The 17,778-nt window shown below is 37.4% G+C and overlaps 1 protein-coding gene across 20 annotated transcripts in view; it reads left to right on the forward strand.

Moving 5' to 3' along the window:
- ptprm (protein tyrosine phosphatase receptor type M) overlaps positions 1-17,778 on the forward strand; it is a 541,643-nt gene that overhangs the window by 358,403 nt on the left and 165,462 nt on the right. For 12 of the 20 annotated variants that reach the window (XM_062980499.1, XM_062980500.1, XM_062980503.1 and 9 more), the window contains one exon: positions 11,295-11,324. The exons of the other annotated variants lie outside the window; for them this stretch is intronic. In XM_062980499.1, the coding sequence (XP_062836569.1) occupies positions 11,295-11,324 (30 nt within the window). The remainder of the gene's footprint in view (positions 1-11,294; positions 11,325-17,778) is intronic. 20 annotated transcript variants of the gene reach the window in all.

The following is a 17,778-nucleotide window of genomic DNA, read 5'->3' on the forward strand; positions in this document are numbered from 1 at the left end:
TCTGATGTCAAAGTGAGATATTTTAGTGTCTAAAACAAGACAATAATTTTGGCAACGAGGATATTTAAGAGTATTGCATACTACATAGAACTTCAAAATTAGTAACCTTATTATACCTGTGCTTAAGTTCATTTGTTGGTGGAGCCTTAGATTGATTGGATATGTTAGCCCTGAAAAAAGGTTGATTGTGTTTTAGAGTGCTTCTCTCTTTGCAGTTCCTGCCTTCCTCAGTGAAGTACCCATCACTACAATTTCTGCTGACCTTGTGTCCTTTAATGGCATCAAGCCTATTTGCTATAGATCTTGGAGAATCCCAGGTGAAAAATGATCCATGAGCTAAGTTGAGGGAAGGGAAATCTGTAGGTATATTTAACTCACCAGCATATTAATATCTTCCTTGAGGCATGTTGAAGAATCAAATGGAATTCACTGTTTTAAGGTAATGGGGAAAAAACTTGTAAGGGAAGCAGACAGGAATAAGTGACAAAAGTAAATTAATTTTTTTTTTGAAAAAAGAAGACATTAAATATAAGTCATATCTCTAAGGGTCAAAAAGAGTCTGAAGCATTGCATTCTTAGAAATACATAGAAACATTTACTTATGATAGGCTGAAATTCCATGTATTGAATAAATAAATACTTTAGCAATGAAAAGCAGTAAAAAGAATGATGGAATATGAAGCATATACAGTCGAGTCTCGCATATCCAGTGGAACTCTCTCCCCCGTACTGTGGTGGAGGCTCCTTCTTTGGAAGCTTTTAAGCAGAGGCTGGATGGCCATCTGTCGGGGGTCCTTTGAATGCGATTTCCTGCTACTTGGCGGGGGGGTTGGACTGGATGGCCCCGTGAGGTCTCTTCCAACTCTACTATTCTATGATTCTCCAACATAAATGGGCCGTCAGAACATTGGATAAGTGAAAATGTTGGATAATAAGGAAGGGATTAAGGAAAAGCCTATTAAACATCACATTGTGTTATGATTTTACAAATTAAGCACCAAAACATCATGTTTTACAACAATTTGACAGAAAATGCTGTTCAATACATATTAACGTTATGTAGTAATTACAATTACTACAATTACTGTATTTACGAATTTAGCACCAAAACAGCGCAATGTATCGAAAACACTAACTGCAAAAACAATGACTACTAAAAGGCAGACTGCGTTGGATAATACAGAACATTGGAAAAGTGAAGGTTGGATAAGTGTGACTCTATAGTATAAGTAATTTACTAATTACTTTTTATTTTAGAACTTTCCAGACCAGTGTTCTTCCATTCATATATATTGCATCAAAGTGTAAGGCATTCAGTCAAAAGACTTACTGTATGTACTTCGGAGTTTCTCTACAAGCCTTACAAACGAAGGCTTGTAAAATAAGTACTTATAAAAATGACAATCGCTGCTCCATTCCACCCAAACTGGAAAGTGCATCACATTCTTTGAGCTTCTCTATGTTCCTGCTTAAGTTGAAAAGAAGTTGAGGAAGGAAGGGGGGCTGCCGTTCTTTGCTTTGGGAAAGGGAGGGTAATGAGGTGGAAGCCAGTTTCCATGTCCTGCCATACCACTTCAAGAATAGCTTTTCATGTTTGCCTCTTGTCATTGCCTTTGACCTGGGTCCCTAATAGAAACAGATTATTTTCCTTGCTTTTCTCTCATTGCTTTTTAAGGGTGCATTCTCATTCTTTTTCCTTATTTCTATTCCTTTCCATATCTGTTTTTGCATAGACGTAGACATTTAAGATCAACAATATAATTCACTTCCATCCACCCACATTGCAACCCCTCAAAAAAATCGATCCTCTCCTTTAGGTTTCCCTAAATATGTTCCCTTTATGAATTTTTAAAAAGAGAGGAAATCATTTGTTTGTTACATGTCCCCAAATTTTACCCTCAACAGAGTAAAATCCATGGGTCAGAATTGAATTTATGATTTTGGTGCCAAAATCTGTTCTCAACTTATACGTGAGGTTAACTTATACACGGATGTATACAGCAATGTAGGGAAAGGTTCTTTCTATCCCACAGGCAGTGTGCGTTCCTAAAATTACAAGCTCATACAGGGAGGGAAATACTTTAGGTTCTCTGATTCTTCCAAATTCATATATATCCTTAGAAAATATGTTAGGTAAATAGCTTTCTCCCATTCTGGATCTTTTTAGTAAACATTAGCCCTTCTATTAGTTACTCCTAGTCCCATACATTGGTTGTAAGAGGTGAATGTTATTGTATAATACTATTTATTTATTGTGTCAGAAACAAACTGAGGATACAGTTATAATGAATTTTAAAAAACACACAAAGTCAAAAACTTGACATTATACTCCCTTGACCAGAAGCTGGCCCCTTTGGAGTGCCTCCAGTGTCACTGCGAGAAGGCCCTCCACCGTGCATGTGGCAGGGCTCAGGCCGCACTATAGCAAGTAGTCTGTGGTCTTCTCCTCTCCACACTTGCACATTGTGGATTCTACTTTGTAGTCCCATTTCTTAAGATTAGCTCTGCATCTCGTGGTGCCAGAGCACAGTCTGTTCAGCATCTTCGGAATTGCTCAGTCTTCTGTATGCCCAGAGGGGAGTTTCTCATCCAGTATCAGCCATGGATTGAGGTTCCAGGTTTTAACCTGCCACTTTTGCATAATAATAATTTGATAATTCTAATTAATATTGTCATGACAATTAAATCCTAATTTTGGGGAAAACAGCAGGCTCTATTTTATCAGCACTATTTAAGAAATGGCTACGTAATGCTGTATTGGCTCTGTTGGGGTATTATGCCATAGGCTGACAGTGTAATAACCTAATCCCACCACCCCCGTTGGATTTATGTATGGAGTTTTTTAAAAATAAAAAATATTTAAATAGAAAGAAGCAACTAACGGGTCATCTATACTGACCACCCAGGGGCTTGTCTGACTTAACCTGGGGCAAAGCCATCTTAATGGGGCCTTGCCCTTGTTTAGCTAAGCCAGGGGAAAGGCCAAATCCTGACCCAGGATTCAGGCTTTACCCCAATTTTAGGGTTGTCAACACAGTTGGGCCATTGCTAACTGGAACCAGCCACAGCTGCCATGTCACATTTCTCAGGTTCAGGTGGCCTTTGGACATAGAATGACAGTCAACACACACACATGCACACACACATGTGTTTCTGGTGTCCCCAGCCATGACACCCCATCCTCCTTCTCTTGGCACTCTATCTGACATCACCCAAAGTATGTTGACAAAGAAGGGAGAAGACAAGGGGGGCTCCCCCCCCCTCAACTTCCTTATGAGCCGTGCTTAGGCTGATGTCAGCCAGGTAGGTGGTATGTCAGAGCTGGGGACAGCCACAACATGTGGGCAGGGAGACGGCTTCTTGCCTCACAGGCGGTTGAGGCCCATTCCGGCATTCAGCATATCAGTTCAAACCCGCATTAGCAATCAGTGTAAAAGGGCCAATTGATTCTTAACAAAATTAACTTTTTGAATGCTTTAAAATTATTCTACCTTTCATCTATTCAGCTGCAGCGTTTTCAGACTTGCTAATGATAACATCTATAAACGCAGTGAATGTACTTACATAACATCTACCATCTTAAAAGCAAGTTTGCTTACATTATTTTAGATAATATTTTATTGTGTTTCTGCCCTCATAGTTCAGTGAAATTGTAAAAAGGCATTGTGATTTAATTATTCATAGGGAAAAAGTTACATTAATTTGCCATACAAACAAGAACTTCAGATATTTCACATACCTTACCGATGCACAAAAATAATGTATAATTTTTTTAGGAAACAGGACATAATTTTAATTTTTAGCATTCTTCCATAAATTCTATGCATTTGAAAAGAATGTATGGTTTCCTTTCAGATCTGAAGGACTGTAACATCTGTAGCATTAATCCTATATATGTCTGATAAACGTAAAAGGGGCAGCCTGCCAGGAATTGCTCTGCTTTTTTCCCAGTTGTTTCATCAAGATTTGAGCTATGCTTGGTGGATCACTTACTGTGTTATCAGCTGATGACAGCATCAGACACTTAATCTTTTTAAACAAATTCTGCTTCAGTGACTTCTAAATGGATTTTTCTATGATGGTATTTCATAACTTTTTTTAAAAAACCCTGAAAGCTTCATCATTAAGCATAATAATTGGTTACTTGCTTACGGTTTCTAATTTCCTGTGAAAAATCGCAAGCACCATTCATACATCACTCATGATCGTGTGCACACCAGCTAGTCCTATGGCTGATGATTGTATATGAAGCAGGGCAGCCTACATACTTGAATCACAGTTTAATGGGAGTTCCCAGTTGTGTTGAATTCCCAGTGTTCTTTGTGCATAGACCTATTTGCTACAGATTTCTCTTCTTTGTATAGATGTTAGAAGATGGGGTGTCCATGTATTAATATGGCCATCTTTAGAGCATTGTGCATATAGGCTTTCATATAACCAGGAACCCAATTTGCAAGAGATTTTGTGGTTGTATAAAAATCTAAATTCTAAACGGGATGTTTAGAATAAAGCCAATGGTGACTCCCTGTTTCAGTTCCTCAAGTAAGATTCAGAGGTGGGATATCAAAACATTTGCTTTCATTATTTATTTATTTATTACATCATTTCTACCCCATATCCGATATCAATCTGGCTAATGAATGAGCTGTTAAATCAGAGCCTAGCATGAACTTTTATCTTATCTGTGTGTGCAGGGCACTTCAATACTTGATGCTCAGGCACTAAAACAAGAAAGCAAAATATTAAATTGAAATCCTTTAAGCTTAGAGCAGGGGTCCCCAAACTAAGGCCCGGGGGCCGGATGCGGCCCTCCAAGGTCATTTACCTGGCCCCCGCCCTCAGTTTTATAATATAATATTTTTATATGTTTTAATAATATAATATATTGTATATACAGTAGAGTCTCACTTATCCAACATAAACGGGCCAGCAGAATGTTGGATAAGCGAATATGTTGGATAATAAGAGATTAAGAAAAAGCCTATTAAACATCAAAATAGGTTATGATTTTACAAATTAAGCACCAAAACATCATGTTATACAACAAATTTGACAGAAAAAGTAGTTCATTACACATTAATGCTATGTAGTAATTACTGTATTTACAAATTTAGCACCAAAGTATCATGATATATTGAAAAATTGACGACAAAAATGCGTTGGATAATCCAGAACGTTGGATAAGTGAGTGTTGGATAAATGAGACTCTACTGTACATATAATATTGATAATAATATTATGTTATGCAATATAATACTAATAATAATACCATATAATAATATTAAATTATATGTTATATATTACATAGAATATTACAGTATAGTGGTATAGTTCAATATAGTAATATATAATGCTAATATTGTGCTATGCTAATAATATAATATAATATATTGTATGTACATACAGCTGCTCTGAGTCCCCTTCGGGGTGAGAAGGGTGGGATATAAATGTAGTAAATAAATGCAGTAAATGAATAATTAATTTTAGACTTCAGCTCGGTCAAAGTCTGAAATGACTTGAAGGCACACAACAACAACAATCCTAATTAACTTATCTCATTGGCCAGTAGCAGGCCCACACTTTCCATTGAAATCCTGATAGGATTATGTAGGTTAAAATTGTTTTCATTTTTAAATATTGTATTGTTTTTTCATTGTTGTTGTTGCTGCTGCTGTTTTGCACTACAAATGAGACATGTGCAGTGTGCATAGGAATTTGTTCATTTTTTTTTTTCAAATGATAATTTGGCCCCTCAACCATTTGAAGGATTGTGGACCGGCTCCCTGCTTAAAAGGTTTGAGGACCCCTGGCTTAGAGAAATGGCAGAGTAGGATACATTGGATACAATAATATGTTATGGGCAGCATATTATATTACAGAAAGTAACTAAGACATTGTATGAGTTGGTGTCAACTGATTGCATATGCTTATGTAATCAGTTGCAAGAAATTGTATCCCCTTTCTTGGTTAGGTGATCTTGCAACAGTTTTCTATCATTCATAATTTACTTAGCAATGGAAAATCATTTCGTGAAGCACATTATTTTTTTATTTGAGATCTGTTGAATCTGATAACCTTTAGGATACATACAGCATATTGCAAGAAATCTTTGGCACATTTCCTCTCTGTGGGACATAACAGCCCGCCCAGTAGCTGCTTCAGAGAATCTTAAGTGAACCCAAATGCTTTACTCTTTTTCATGCAACGTAACTATTAATCTAACTCAGTGCCCAAATTATATGGAGGTAGGAGTAGTCACCTACATGTTGGCATGCCTTTTATATCTCCTCGTTGAAAGTTGGAACTTTTGGATAAAGTTGGGATGTCGGGCTTGTGAATAGTAGCAGTATCAAAGAGAGAGTTAGCCCATTTTTGCCTGTAGTCTTGAATTTATTAGAAAAGTTAGGGATTGGTGCCTATGTCTATGTCTTCTTTTTGAAGCTTCAGTGACACTGGAAGTGCTAGGTCATACAAAAAGGGCCCCTAATACATTGATTTACATTTTAAAAACTGGATGCGAAAAGGGTTGTAGGTTTTTCTAATATGCTCTGACGTATTCAAGCAATGTAAGGGACAGGCATACACTGTTCCCTTACCACTTAGTATTGGAAGAACTTTTGCTCTTCTTGGATGAAACTGAGGCTTCACAATATGACTATATGGTCTTGAAGGTCATTCAGCAAAGATGCCATTAGCATAACATGTTCATTCATGACTCTAGCTGAAGCTACAGTCCTTCTTAGCATATCTAGGAGGAGATCAAAACTTTCTGCTTTCATCTGGAAATTAACCACAGCTCCCTGTGTCATCCAAACTATGGGAAACAGTATTTTTATCTAAATGTTGTTTGTGTCCCAATTCCTTATCAGTGTTAAAGATCATGAGGGACTGTAGTTAGTTCTGAAGGGTTTGGCTTCTTTTTTGTTACCTAAGTGAAACATATAATTGGTTTAAGCATTAGATTATGACTCCGAAGGCCAGGTTTCAAATCCCTACTTAGTCATAAAAACCCATTGAGTGACCTTGGATAAATTACGCTCTCTCAGCCTCAGAACAAGGCAAAGGCAAACATCCGCTGAACAATTTTTACCAAGAAAACCCCACATTAGGGTTGCCATAAGTGAAAAAGTACTTGAAGGCACGCAACAATAACAATCGCAACATTATTATTCCTGTCATTCCATTGTTCATTGTTCCTTGTAGCTTAGAAAGTGATTTTTAAATCTCAGACAAGATTGTGGTCGTTCATAAATCATTTGGAGGATGATTTATATACAACCCCCCTCTGGTTCCTTGGTAGAGCTCCAGATTTAAATGCGATCTGAAAATTAACTTCAGTTGTTCCAGCATCTTTGTGGGCAGATCAACCCCATTCCCAAAGAGTTCATCTGAGATGTTGCTGGATGTGATAGAAGCTGGTTTAGGAGACTGATTCCCATCACACAAATACTAGGAAACTGTGATCTAAGCAGGGGAAGCTAGCTGTAAGATTCCCCCTGTCGAAATCCCACCCAGAGAGAATGGCTCTTAAAGTATTGTAAGGTTTTATGTACAGTTGTCCCTCCATATCCTTAGATTCTACATCCATGGATTCATCCATTCACAGGTTGAAAATATTTTTAAAATCATCCAAAAAGTGAACCTTGATAAGGAAGGGATACCATTTTATCATGCCATAATGAGATTTCAATATCCATGGATTTTAGATTTTCGTATACATTGAGGGGGGGGGGGGTCCTGAAATCAAACCCCTGTGGCCCACTCTCCACCTCATCACACAGCTCTAATTAAGCGTCCTAGGACGGTTAGAGCCAGCTTGGAGGACAGAGCCCCACTAAAGCCATCAGATGTCGTCATCTGTGGCCCCACTGCCCAACATCCCCCAACCAGGGTAAAGGTTTACCAGACACTTTTCCCAGCAACACAGGAGGCATCACATGTTGCTCTGGCTCCAATGGAGCCAGCATGGGTCCTTCCCGAGAGGACGACGCTTTCCCCATATGATGGTGAAAGCCTTGTAAGAGGGAGCTGTGCACAAGGCAACAGCTTTGCCCCATGCTTCCCTTGTTCCTCCCTGAAGGCCAGGTGAAGCAATTTGCTTCGCCTGGCCTTTATGGTAAGGTTGTATAATTTTTTTCATAATTATTAAATAAAGCATAAGCAAAGTAGTGTTTTACCAAGTTATTCTACTTATTTAGTATTTGCCATTAAAAACACCACCATCTAATTAACACAGATTCTCATACATAAATTTTCATGATCTTATTATAGGAATTCAGTATAAAAATATCTAGAGCAGCTTCCTCTTTATTTTTCTTTCATTATGTCATATTGTAATGTGAAGTATGATCTGAAATTAACTGACTCTTCAACCATTTTTTTCAAAGCAGAATAATTCATCTCAATACACTTTTGGCAGCATTTTGCATCAAAGTACTTGGCAATTTTACACTGATTAATTTATTTATTGTTGTTTCTGAAATTACTATACAAGTTGGGGAGTGTGGTAGCATTTATACCAATTACACTATATTTCTGTCAGTACATCATATGTCAAAAATTGAGAGTGCTGTATCACAAGCTAATAAATGAGGAACTAGAAATAATTCTAAAATGAGGGGAAAATATTATTACTTCCATGCACTTATTCTATCACAACATTTTTCTATCTTTTATTTATAGGTAGATAGTATTTCCGTATGGAAGAGCTGTATATTTATTTACGATCTGATTTGTTCTTTTGGATTATTTTTAATATCTTTTTTGTATGACTCAGAAATGCAAGGAACATATATAAGTGCAGATGTTCTCCTGAAACATGGCACATCCTCCCTTTAAATACAATCTTTACAGGTGTGCATTTGGCAAATCTGCCCCATGTGATTAAATATTAAACATTTAGCTTCTCGTGTTTAAACAATCCTGCTAGCATCAGAAAAATAAGAATATAAAACTGGCAAACACTTCTACAGGCAAAGAAGATGAGAGAGAAAATTTGATGAAAGCCTTATTTTCAAAGAAACGCCTGCAGCATGTTGCTGGAGGCAAGTTAACATTAGCTGTAGTCCTCTGTTTATATGGGGATGTAGGATTTCTGTTTTAGTTTGGGATTTTTACCATAGTTGAAAAGTAAAAATACCTATGCTTCTAGTGCTTATTTCTATACATCGTTTTACTGCCTCTTGAATTTTACTTTATTCATCCTTAAAATAAAAAACCCCCAAAAGTTATATTCCATCTCATGTAGAGAGGTTTTTAATTATTTTGATTTATTATGAAATGTGGTCCTTGTTTTTTTTCCCTTTCCCCATGAGGAAAAGGAGGAGTCATGACTACAGCAAACACATACAGTAGGCCATTTTAGTATAAGTATTGCATATGTATGCCCTTTCTTAGCTATGAGTATATAATTAAAATTGGATCAGTTATCAGATCCCTGATGTAGAGTTTCAGGGCCAAAAGTGAGGAGACTATTGCATAGTCATGGTGAAGAAATGTTCATTAGGTATCTGCTTTACTTTCAGGGCATAACTGGTATGATTATGCAATTGCTAGAATCCCATAGACAAGTGGTTCCCAACCCTTCTTTGACCAGGGACCACTTTGACCAGGGACCACTCTCCAACATTAGTACCAAAAGGATTATGAATCAGTTTTTGATCAACTTTAGATTCAGTCTGGTTATTTGGGGTGCTGATTCAGAAAATTGCATTGATTAGACCACATCAGCTGTAGTTTCTGATACAGAACATATTCCATGCAGTAGTCGTCATCTGCTTGCCCACAGAAAAACATATTTAATTATCTAGAGCTGATGTGCTCTATGCAATGCAATTTTCTGAATCAGCACCCCAAATAACCCCAGGAACAGGCCTAAAAACGAAGACACCAAAGCGCCCTCACTTCCAGGCACCACATAGGATGGCTCCACTAAGGGGGAGGAAGGGAGGAGGAGAAGCAACAGTCAGGAGGCTTGTTGTCATGCCTTTCGTGGGTAGTCAGCCTCTCCCCTCCCGACAACCCCGTTGCCTCGGCACCATAAGAGACTTTCACGAGACCAGTCACTCTCATTGTAACGGTGAGGCCGCTGATCATATTTTGGTTTTTGGGGACCTCTGGTGGACCATGAACCACAAGTTGGAAACCACTGCCATAGAGGCTAGGGTAAAGGTAAAGGTTTCCCCTGATGTTAAGTCCAGTCGTGTCCAACTCTGGGGGTTGGTGCTCATCTCCATTTCTAAGCCGAAGAGCCAGGGTTGTCCATAGGCACCTCCAAGGTCATGTGGCTGGCATGACTGCATGGAGCATCATAGAGGTTACCAATGCTAATACCTGGATTTTAATTGGTCTATGCCTTAAGTTTGTCCATCCTTTCTCTCAGCCCTACCTACCATCAGCTTTATCTGTAGGTGACTTGGCACTCTTTTCTTTTTGTCATTTAAATTCTGAAGCAAGACATTAAGGTTAATTGAAATGGTGAGTGGTTCATAACCCAGCAACTATCACCACTTGTAAGATGACAAGGAGTCTGGCACACCAGTTGGGCAGGTAGCTAAAGATCCAAATTTCTCTTTTTCAGTTAGTGGAAAGAATTTGAATATACTAGCACAATCATGTTCAAAATTGGAGATAAACCAAAAAAAGAAAGATGTTATTTGTTTTTAGTTTTAAAAATGTAGCGAAAAATGCAGATTTTTATCTTTTTTTATGGATAAAGGCCGGCCAGCACATGGTGGGGTTTTTTTTCTGTTTTCTTTGAGATTTTATCAAATGGAACTGTCCATTGTGTTTCTGAATATTTCTCTGTCATAAGATGAAGATCTAGAAAGGATCTCTGGTATCAAATAGCTCACAGTACGCTGGCAAAACAAAAACACTGTCAAATTGTACTTTTCCAAATAACTTAAAGATGGCATGCTGTCCTTTTTACTTAAAGTATTAAAACACACAATCAAAGTATGACTAATCAATTAACATGACTATCTCTGTGTTATGCTTCTATATGTATAGGACGTATATCTTTGTTATTCATGGCTGATAGATATATGGTAAAGTGTGTTAAATTTCAGTGATTAATTTGTTAGCTATTGCTTAAGCTGTTGTGAAGAGTGGATATGTCATCTGTCTGTTCCTGATGTGGTGCATGATATTTCTGAGATGCATTCTTGCTACCTTTTCATTTGTTTCTCCAGTTCTAGTCTCATCTTGATTTTTTCATACATTAATATTTGGCTTTTCTTTCCTTCCATTTCATCTTTTCCTCCACTGCCTAAATCCTTCCACCATCATGGCAGAAGAAGCTATCACTCCTACACTTATTACCTGTAAGTAACTTATTTGTGCATCATCAGAGACATGCTTTCTGCCATGTTGTTCTTCTGTGCATGAATAGTGAATACTAATTATTAAACCTTCCTTGTGAAACTCAAAATACTTTCCAGCTCTGCTTGAAACAACAACATCTTCATATCATTGTGTTCAAATCCACTTTCCCTTCAAGCTTCCTTTGCCACGTACTGTGTGCTAGAGTGTTGTAATCCCTTCCCCCATTGAAAATAACCAGTGGTGGAAAGCACTATTTCTAAAAAGTGCTTTTATAAAGTAAGTCTAGGCACCTGTAACAAAAAGATATGTGGCCAGATCCAGTGCATGTTTACATAGAAGTTATTACTACCAAGATCAAAAAGCCCTATTCCCAAGTAAGTGGACATTGGATTATGCCATTTTGAAAATCTGGTGATGTATGTACATGTGCAACCATTTTCCATATATCCATTGCTGTATACATTTTAATCCCATTCATAAACATTTTGCTTCAGTATCCTTAGATATTTTGGAATGGAGAGTTGTTGCCATGTTGATCACAGAAAATGAGATGTGCAAAATAAGAAACATCTTATTTTTGCTGTTTTGATTCTAAAGTTCAAGTGTTGCTTGTTTTCTTAAGAAGACATAGTTTTAAACAGATACGCCATTATTATATGGGATATTTTGTTGTAAGCTATTTACTACCTTCCTCCAAAGAATCCCGCTGGGCAATGTCCAGTTAAGAAGTCATAATTGTACTTTATGCATATAGATAACAGGTAGAGAATCATTACTAGTAAAAGATATGTTTTGCCTTTATGTTGGGGTGAACAACCTTCCCAGGTTCAGATACAAACAACAACCTGGAAAGGTCATTATTCCTCACACTCAAAATACTAGATTTTAAAATAAAATAAAATAAATAAAGCATATTTGAAACTTCATTGAAGAAGCTTCCTCTACAATATCAAGGAAACCAGGGAGGCCATTTCTTCTGGTTTTGGAAAAAGCCACCCACCCCTGGATCGAAAGAGGCCAGACCTACCAATATTGTCTCTTTGCACTTAAGCATGAAGGGGGACTTTTTCAATTAATTAAAAATGAGAGTTCGTGGTCTATGGGCTGTGGCTTGCCCATCCTTGCATTAAGCCATACATGTAAGTATCCAGAGCCAACTTTCTAATTATTTGTGGAAACAGAATGTTGATCTGAATTGACTTTCAGTATGTTCCAACACAGCTCTTCTTTCATTGATATGATGCTCTCTGTCGACAAAAGAACAATAGAGAATGAGACAAAATAATATTTTTACTAAGATGTGGGGTAAATTGAGGTATTAGGGCATGCTATTACATAAATAATTCAACAATCTGAGTATCAGTGATCTCAGTTATGTTTTCTGTGAATGTATGCCATTGTATTTCATTGCAGCAAGCGTTTGAAAAGTTCTGGGCACAAAGTATTTAGGATCAGTTGGATTTCACAGTAGTCCTTAGTTTCTATAAAATCAGTTCGCCATTATATTAGATTAAGTTCTTGATGTCATAGGCAAATAATTTGAAATTCTTTAAGAATAGGATTGTCAATGAAGCAAAAACAAATAACCTAGCCTGAATTTTCCCCAAACTATTCCTTCAAAAATCTTAGGGACACTTACTGGTATTTTTCCTTTCATTTTTAAAACCCATATGCTGTGGGGAATAGGGAGATTGTGCACTGAGCTTTCTCTATAAATCTGCTTTTTAAAAAAGCTGGACTCACTACACTCAGTTTGGGCCAGACAGCTATGTCTTCAGTCTGAACTTTGTCCAGTCACCACAGTGGGGAGATCTCTTTGGGAGCACAGCTATAAATACACATCCATATTATTAGCCATTGTATGGCTCTCATCCCTACAGTATCATCCCTACATCTCTCCCGCTATTTACGTAATTCATCCTGCCAGCTGGGTAAACAGGGAAGTGATGAGATTCCTTTAGGAAAACAGTAGTGCTCAGATGCTTCATAAGGCACACCAATACGGAATTGGTACCTAAGAAGCCCAAGGGAAAACAGACTTATAGGATGTACTGTAAGCCAGCATGGTATGGTGCACCATAGTTGCAGGTGGCAGGTCATAGCCATTCCAATATCAACCTGATACTTTAGCTTTGGGAAGCTTGAACCTAGAGGAGATGACTTTAACTCTGGTCCTCAGTTGGCAGGGTTTTGATCACTGAATTTTAGAAATACTTCTTAAGGCCATATTATTCTGCATGGGGAAACCACAACTTGGTAGGTAATTTATGTTGCTTAGAGACTGTAGTTTCATAACAAATTGAGCTGTTAGTTTTCAGGGTGATTTAATGAAATATTGAACCAAGTGCCAAGGGAAGAACCATGAGGAATGAGGTGAAAGTATATAAATCAGTGTGCAGTTGAAAGAAAGAGAAAAGGCAATAGGTAGAGAAAATTAACTCAAAAGCCTTGTTATTCATAAGTTTTAATACTCTTTGCCTCAGAAGAATTGAAACAAAATGCTCACATCTCTGGAGTGAAATGTGTTCATTTAGCCTACTACTATTAGCATTCCTAAATAATTATATTTCCATTTGAAATTTGAAATAACAATCCCTTGAATTCTCTTTTAATCTCAGAGAAGGTGCTTTGAGTGAAATACTTTTATTGACATTATTCGTGGGTGTTATGACTAGATTAATGATAATCTGCCCCAAGAGACTGTCTGTCAGTATTCTTTTGTATTTCTGGTAGGTAATCCATCACAGTTTGAAACTTTTTCCTGTGATTTTTTCCTTCAAAGCATTTCTTCCCTGCCCTGACATCATGGGAGAAAATAAGTTGTATCTCAAGATTAAGCAGCCGTCTGGTTTGGATAATTGGTGTCCAAATGGTATCAAACTTTTCTTGACTGGTTGCCACAGGATGCCATTCAGTGGTGTAGTGTTGGTTTTGGTTTTTGTTTTATTTGTTTTCAAAACAAATGTGTTGTGATTCCAGAGAAAAGGGAGGTCAGAGGAAAAACAATTTCTGTTAGTTAAAAGGTCAGAGAGTATAATATAGTCTCAGTTGCCTTGTTGAGCTAACTGTTTTTCTGGATATATATATTTGAGAGTATGAATCAGGTATTTTAGCAACAAGCATCATATTCCACTTTTCACTTAAACTCTCAATTTGGGAGAGTAAACATTACTTTACAGCTTGAAGAAAGACGAACTTGTAAGAAGGGCTGTCTTGCAAAGAGTTGAGTAATTTCCAAGATATGATATAATCAGGGCCGTAGCCAGAAAAAATTTTTGGGAGGGGTTTTGAAAATTTCGGGGGGGGGGGGGTTGAACCCCTAGCACATACCCCTCCCTGCTACAAACCTGTCAATATCTGCTTGAGATAGTGCCTGGAGGGACTCTTAATGTTTTGCATCTCATAGACTTAGCATGGGGATTTGGTTAACCAGTTAAAATTCATGAGTAAATGAGATTTTTTTTATAACTTGAAAAATTTCGGGGGGGGGGGGGTTGAACCCCTAACACCCCCCCCCCTCGCTACAGGCCTGGATATAATTGCTACCTGAGTGAGACGGACTTTAGTTTTATCTTTTTGCCATCATTTTATGACTGGTAGACGTCAGTCATGCTTACCTTTCTCACGGAGGCCCTAGAAGCAGAATGCGTAAAAACCATGAACTCTACATCAGACAACCATGTCTGAGCTGCCAAGTTACCAGTAAATAAATAAAGAAAAACGTAGAGAAACTCTGATGGCAACCAGTGAACTCTCCCTAGTTTCAAGAAGGCTGGATGGGTGGAGAAAAAGGTACAACTTTTACAAAACCAATACAAGTCACAAATTACAGATTCCAAGCATTCTTATTCTTTTCATCCTGCCAGCTGGATGAAAAGTTAGAGGGGGAGAAATCACACAGACCAAACACTGTGTTTGTATGTATGTCTGAATATTTGTGTGTTTGTTTTAACTGGGCAGTTGCAGTTACTCCCATTCTTTCCCCTCCTTTCCTGCCATCCTCATATAGGCTTCACTAGATAAATAACATAGTCCTATTGAGTTTCTCACTCTGAACTGGTCGGAACTCCCCATGGGTGCTTAAAATGGGCTGCAAAATGCATTTTAAGTAAAACTATAAAGAAGTTAGTCTACTACCATAACAAAAAGGTTGTCCTTACTCTAACCGTAACAGCTTGTCTGTGAGACTTCAATGTTCAATGAAGTCTTACAGACAAGCTGTTTTTCATTATTTTTTCTCCAACCAACAGTAAGCACATTTTAACTAACCTCTCCCACATGATCGAGATCAATCAGCGGAGCCATATTCTGGGCAAAACCTTTTGTATTCGCCTCTTTTCGGTTACAGTGGTGGAGTGTGATTAATATAACTCAATCTTAATACAACGACTCTAAAATTAGCACGTTAATTTTTGCTAGGCTTTGGGAATGTATGACAAGAGAGGATATTTTTCACATATTTTTTTGTGTCAGTTTGTTCTTAAATTTCCAGCATCCCAAATTCTTTTACTTGTCAGTATATTCCTGGGCACTTTTTCCTCTGATCACTTACCGTTCTGAAATTGCCTACAGTGGAAGCTCCTTTTTGCTCAGAGTTTCAATAATAAAGCTCTTCCCTTCCATCCACTCACCTGGCTTTCTTCAGCTCTGTTTTTCACAGGCATTCATGCAGTTCTTGTAATTAATGTTACACCTTAACTGCCTTTGTAAGTCAGAGGTTCAAAGGCTTTGAATGTAATGGCAGGTATACGATGAGCATCATGCGTGTGGCAGTGCTTTTTATTTTGGCATTGTTACCCGGCATTTGAAACGAATCTTTGCTGTTGTTCTCATCCACAAGACACCATTAAATACAGGTAGTCGCTGAGTGTGCCTGCTGCATGAAAGCTTTAATTACATCTACAAGCTGAACCTTAAAAAGAACAAGGATCAAATTAATTGCAACTAGGATTATGCATTTGTTTTAGCGACAGGCCTTTGTGCTTTGGAGAAAGTGCAATCTGTGTGCATACCCTTATCTGAATGAGTAAACTCTGTATCACTTTTCATTACTATGGCAGGTTGTTGCCATGTATCTTATGTCTAAGGCAGTTTACCTCCCAAATACAGTCTGTTCTGACCACTTCACCATACAATTCCATAGCTGTAAACCTATGGAGTGGAATAAACTATTTTCAGTTTTCTGCACTGTTGGTTTTTGTGAGTCTTTCTCCAGACTCAGCTTCCTAATTAGGTGACAATGTAATTAAGGCAAATTCAACAAATGCAAAGATGGTGCCAAGATTCATAGCATATTAGGGCTATCATGCCACATTAGAGATAAAATAATTTATAAGCATCATTATTACTGACTTTTTCTATGACCTACAGGCAGAAAAGTATATGAAATAATAGGCCCTGGGTTTAAAAATGTGAATAAGTAAAGGAACTATCGAACCATGTCTGATTCCATAGGTCTATAAAACAGTTGCAGATATTCAGCAACAGTTTAATCATCGGGTGCTCTGTATTTAACTGTTGATTCACTACCTGTACAGCATAAAACAGACTATATATGCTAAAATCACATTTTCAATAAAAGAGACCATTTCAGATCTAGTAATGTTACTGGCCATTGGAAGAAATCATTTACTTTTACAAATTTGTGCATATCATATACTGCTCTAAAAGAAAGAGAACTTGGAACCTTAGATTTATCAGCAAAAATTGCAAGTTTTACTTGCTCTGAATGGACTGCCTTAAGTTTCTACCAACTTCAGTGATAAACGTAAAACAGCTTTGAACTACTTTGAACCGAGACCCAATTTATCACAATTTTGGTATGAGTATCTATGAGTCTTTTTAATATCTATAAATTGCACATAGTTTGCTATAGCATATCTTTATCTTGTGGCTCAGCTTCATATAAGGCAGTTATGTATATTCTAATAATCTGAAATATTACACAAATCCAATTACATTGAATCATGCATTTAATTTCCTACAATTTGCAATTTATTTTCCATGGTACCAAAAGCTGGGAAAAGTCCCATTTCAGAATGTACTGTCATTCCAGCAATCATTTAACATCTCAGATTTCTAGAGTTCCAGAGTCTTTAAAACCTCAATAAAATACTAATTTCAGTATAGTGTATATTACAATGAATATGTGTGGGACACATAAATAGCTTTTCTAATACTGATGACTAAAATACTGCTTAAATTAAACATGTTATATTGGTTTTATTCTTTCTTATTCTACTATGAGCTGTGCAGTCATTCATGCTCATCCCAGCATTTTTATTACTTTGAGACATTGTAAAAGGCCTTCTCTCTCACCTATCTTAGGTCCAGTAGGTTTCTGCTTACATGACCATTTGAACAGTGACCCCCAGAGCAACATCTTTCAACCTTTTTTATTTTGGAGGAACCAGTGAAGTTCTCAGGAAACCCCTACATAAAAATTGTTATATC

The sequence above is a fragment of the Anolis carolinensis genome, chromosome 4 (genome assembly GCF_035594765.1).
Source record: "Anolis carolinensis isolate JA03-04 chromosome 4, rAnoCar3.1.pri, whole genome shotgun sequence".
In the NCBI taxonomy this organism is placed as follows: Eukaryota; Metazoa; Chordata; class Lepidosauria; order Squamata; family Dactyloidae; genus Anolis; species Anolis carolinensis.